Here is a 3,643-nt window from a genome sequence, read left to right as displayed (position 1 = left end):
ACTCATCAATTAGAACTATTTCATCGGCGAATAGCATGCACCATGGCACATCTCCTTGAATATGGTGTGTTAATGCGTCCATTACCAGGGCGAATAAGAACGGACTGAGTCGAAAAATGCTCAGAGTCGCCTCCTACTGTCCTAACCCGAGTCTTAGCCCCATCATACATGTCCTTAATCGCCATAACGTAGGGAACCGACACACCTTTTGCCTTTAGACATCTCCAGAGAACTTCTCTAGGAACCTTGTCATACGCTTTCTCTAGGTCAATAAACACCATGTGCAGATCCTTATTCCTCTCTCTGTACAGTTCCACCAACATTCTAACAAGGTGTATAGCTTCCTTCCTAGCTACCTTATACTTCTCCATGCACCCTCGCCTCTCCTCCTCACCTATGCTCCCCACTAACTTCAGGTACGCCGCCTTCTTTGCTTCTACTTTACCTTGGACCACTTCATTCCACCACCAGTCTCCTTTATGCCCACCAGAGACGCCCGTCGAGACCCCTAACACCTCTCTTGCAGCCTCCCTAATATAGTCTGTTGTCACTGACCACATAGTGCTCGCGTCACCACTGCTCCTCCAAGCTCCCATAGCTGACAACCGCCCCTCCAACTCTTGGGCTTTATCCTTAGTTAAGGCTCCCCACCTGATTCTCGGACTTCCTCGAGTAGACCTTTTCCTCCTCTTTAACATAATACCAATGTCCATTACCAAGAGCCTATGCTGCGTCGCAAGTATATCACCTGGAATCACCTTGCAATCCTTGTACAACCCTCTGTCACACCTCCTGATGAGGAGATAGTCAATCTGAATCTTTGCCACCGCATTTTGAAAAGTAACCAAATGCGCCTCCCTCTTCCGAAAGCTAGAGTTCACAATCACCAACCCAAAAGCCTTAGTGAAGTCTAACAACGATGTACCTCTTCCATTCCTCTCCCCAAAAACGAAGCCTCTGTGCACCTCACCATAACCACCTGTGGTCGACCCAATATGCCCATTGAAATCCCCTCCTATGAATAACTTCTCAGCAGGCGAAACTTGACGCACAATCTCATCTAACCCTTCCCAGAAGCGCCATTTAACCTCTTCATCTAGGCCCACATGCGGCGCATAGGCGCTAACGACGTTTATGGTGCACTCTCCAACCACCAACTTAATAATCATGAATCTATCATTCACTCATCTAACCTCAACCATAGACTCTCTAAGTTCCCAATCCACCAAGATGCCCACTCCATTCTTACCTTTCTGGACTCCTGAGTACCAAAGTTTATACACGTCTGCATCCCTCGCCCTCGACCCTACCCACCTTGTCTCCTGGACACACGCTATATTGACCTTCCTCTTCTAGAGGATCTTCGCCAACTCTATAGATAAAGAATCCATAATGAGATTATTTCCAAGAAATGTTAACCCAGCTAACCACAATATATCACATAAAAATCAAAGTGATTATCACACCAAATTATCATATAAAAACAACATCGGCAAACAAGGAACAAGGGATGACAAATAAAGGATTTAATAAGTGCCAACAATTTCCAATTTAATACATAAAGGCGTCTATGAATTTTAACCGACATAATTTGCACATATAAACCAAGTATGTACTCGTCACCTCGCGTACATGATTTTAAATTACACAATTTTTACATAAGACTCAATGCCTAAGGGGTAATTTTCCTCACTCAAGGTTAGACAATATACTTACCTTTTTGAAGTTAGGCTGATGTTTCAAAATAGCTTTCTTGCTTGAATTGACCTCCGGACAGTTCAAATCTATCCAAATTAATTGTATAACTTTATTAAACTTTATCGGAAATAATTTCGGATAATAAAATATCGACTTAAAAATTCACATTAAAAAGTCAACCAAAAGTCAATGCGGGGCTCACCTCTCGGAACCCGACAGAATTTTTACAAAATCTGAACACCCATTCTGATACTAGTTCAACCATACCAATTTTATCAAATTCATAACAACTCGACCTCCAAATCTTAAATTTTTGTTCTTGAAGAGTTTTACAAATTTTTCCAATTTCTTCCATTTGATTCACTAATAATTGATAAAAATAACCATGGTATCATGAAGTATAATCACTTTTGTATATAGAACACTTACCCCAATCCATATGGTGAAAATTGCCTCAAAAATTACTTTAATCCGAGCTCCATACCTCAAAATATGTTAAAATAGCCAAAAACCCCATTTTTAGAATCTATGCAGGCAAGTCGCATTTGACATTTGAGACTTATAAATCGCATTTGACACCTGCGATTTGCCTCAGTCCCAGAAAAATAGCAGTTTTTCCGATACGAATATGGACATAACTCTCTCATACGATGTCCGAATAATAAATGGTTTAACTTTCTAGAAATTATACACCAAGGGCTACAACTTTCATGTTTTACTTATCTCCTAATTTCTTTATAGATAGTGAGATATAAGCTCCCAAATTCAGTCTTGTGTAGCAAAAATTTCTTTTTCGCAATTTCAAAACTCTTCCCATATAGCCTCTAGTGTACCAATCATAACTTTCTGTCCCCAACTCCAACTACCAAACGGTTTAATTTTATGAAAACTAGATATAAAGTGATACAACTTTCATTTTTGGATCATTGCCAAATTCCTTATAGATTAGGAGAGATAAGCTTCCAAAGTTAGCCCTGTGCAACAGAAATTTCTGCGATGCACACTGCCAGGCAAAACAACTGTAGTACCAGGCTTCAGATTATTGATAATAACTTTTTGTACAAATATCTATATTATGAATGGTTTACATTTATGGAAATTATACTCAAAGGACTACAACTTTTATTTTTGGATCATCTCCAAATTCCTTACAGATTATGAGATATAAGCTGCCAAAGTCAGCCCTATGCAGCAAATATTTCTGCGATGCACACTGCTGTAACCAAAACCCAGCAGTTAAAAATGGCTTAGAAATGGTCTGAAACCACTCCGAAACTCACCCGAGCCCCTCGGGACCCCGTTCGAACATACCAACAAGTCACAAAATATATTACAGGCTTAGTCGAGGTCTCAAATCACATCAAACAACAGCGAAACAACGAATCGCACCTCGAATCGAACTTATGAGTTTATGAAATTTTCCAAATTCTATATCTTGTGCTGAAACGTATCAAATCAATCCAGAATGATCCCAAATTTTGCACACGAGTCATAAATGTCATAATGGACGAATTCCAATTTCTAGAATCGAATTTCTACACCAATATCAATAAAGTCAACTCTCGGTCAAACTTTCTAAAAATCTTCCATTTTCTAACTTTTGCCAAAATGCGTCGAATTGACCTACGGACTTCCAAATCTAAATCCAAACATGAACCTAAGACCGAAATCACCATACGAAACTATTGGAATAATCAAAATTTTATTCCAGAGTCATTTGCTTAAAAACTCCGGTCAACTTTTTTCATTTAAGCTTCAAAAATAAGAATTGTTCTTTCAATTAAATTCTGAATCTTCCGAAAACCAAACTCAACCACACACATGGGTCATATGTTACAAAGTTGTTCGGGACCTTAAGTCCCTGAATGGAACGTTAATTCTCAAAACGACAAGTCGGGTCATTACAGATACGTTCACAGAACCTGTAGTCTTAATGCCAGTTACC

The 3,643-nt window shown here is 39.4% G+C and overlaps 1 protein-coding gene across 1 annotated transcript; it reads right to left on the bottom strand.

The window, feature by feature from the left end:
- Nucleotides 1-291: 291 nt before the first annotated feature.
- LOC138895577 (uncharacterized) lies at nucleotides 292-1,169 on the bottom strand. Its single transcript, XM_070180284.1, has 3 exons — nucleotides 704-1,169; nucleotides 357-550; nucleotides 292-303 (listed from the first exon to the last, which is right to left on the bottom strand). The coding sequence occupies exons 1-3, from the start codon at nucleotides 1,167-1,169 to the stop codon at nucleotides 292-294; spliced, it is 672 nt and encodes a 223-aa protein (XP_070036385.1).
- Between the last annotated feature and the right edge of the window lie 2,474 nt (nucleotides 1,170-3,643).

This window comes from Nicotiana tomentosiformis, chromosome 7 (assembly GCF_000390325.3).
Source record: "Nicotiana tomentosiformis chromosome 7, ASM39032v3, whole genome shotgun sequence".
Lineage (NCBI taxonomy): Eukaryota > Viridiplantae > Streptophyta > Magnoliopsida > Solanales > Solanaceae > Nicotiana > Nicotiana tomentosiformis.
This window is presented reverse-complemented; position numbering and strand designations above follow the sequence as displayed.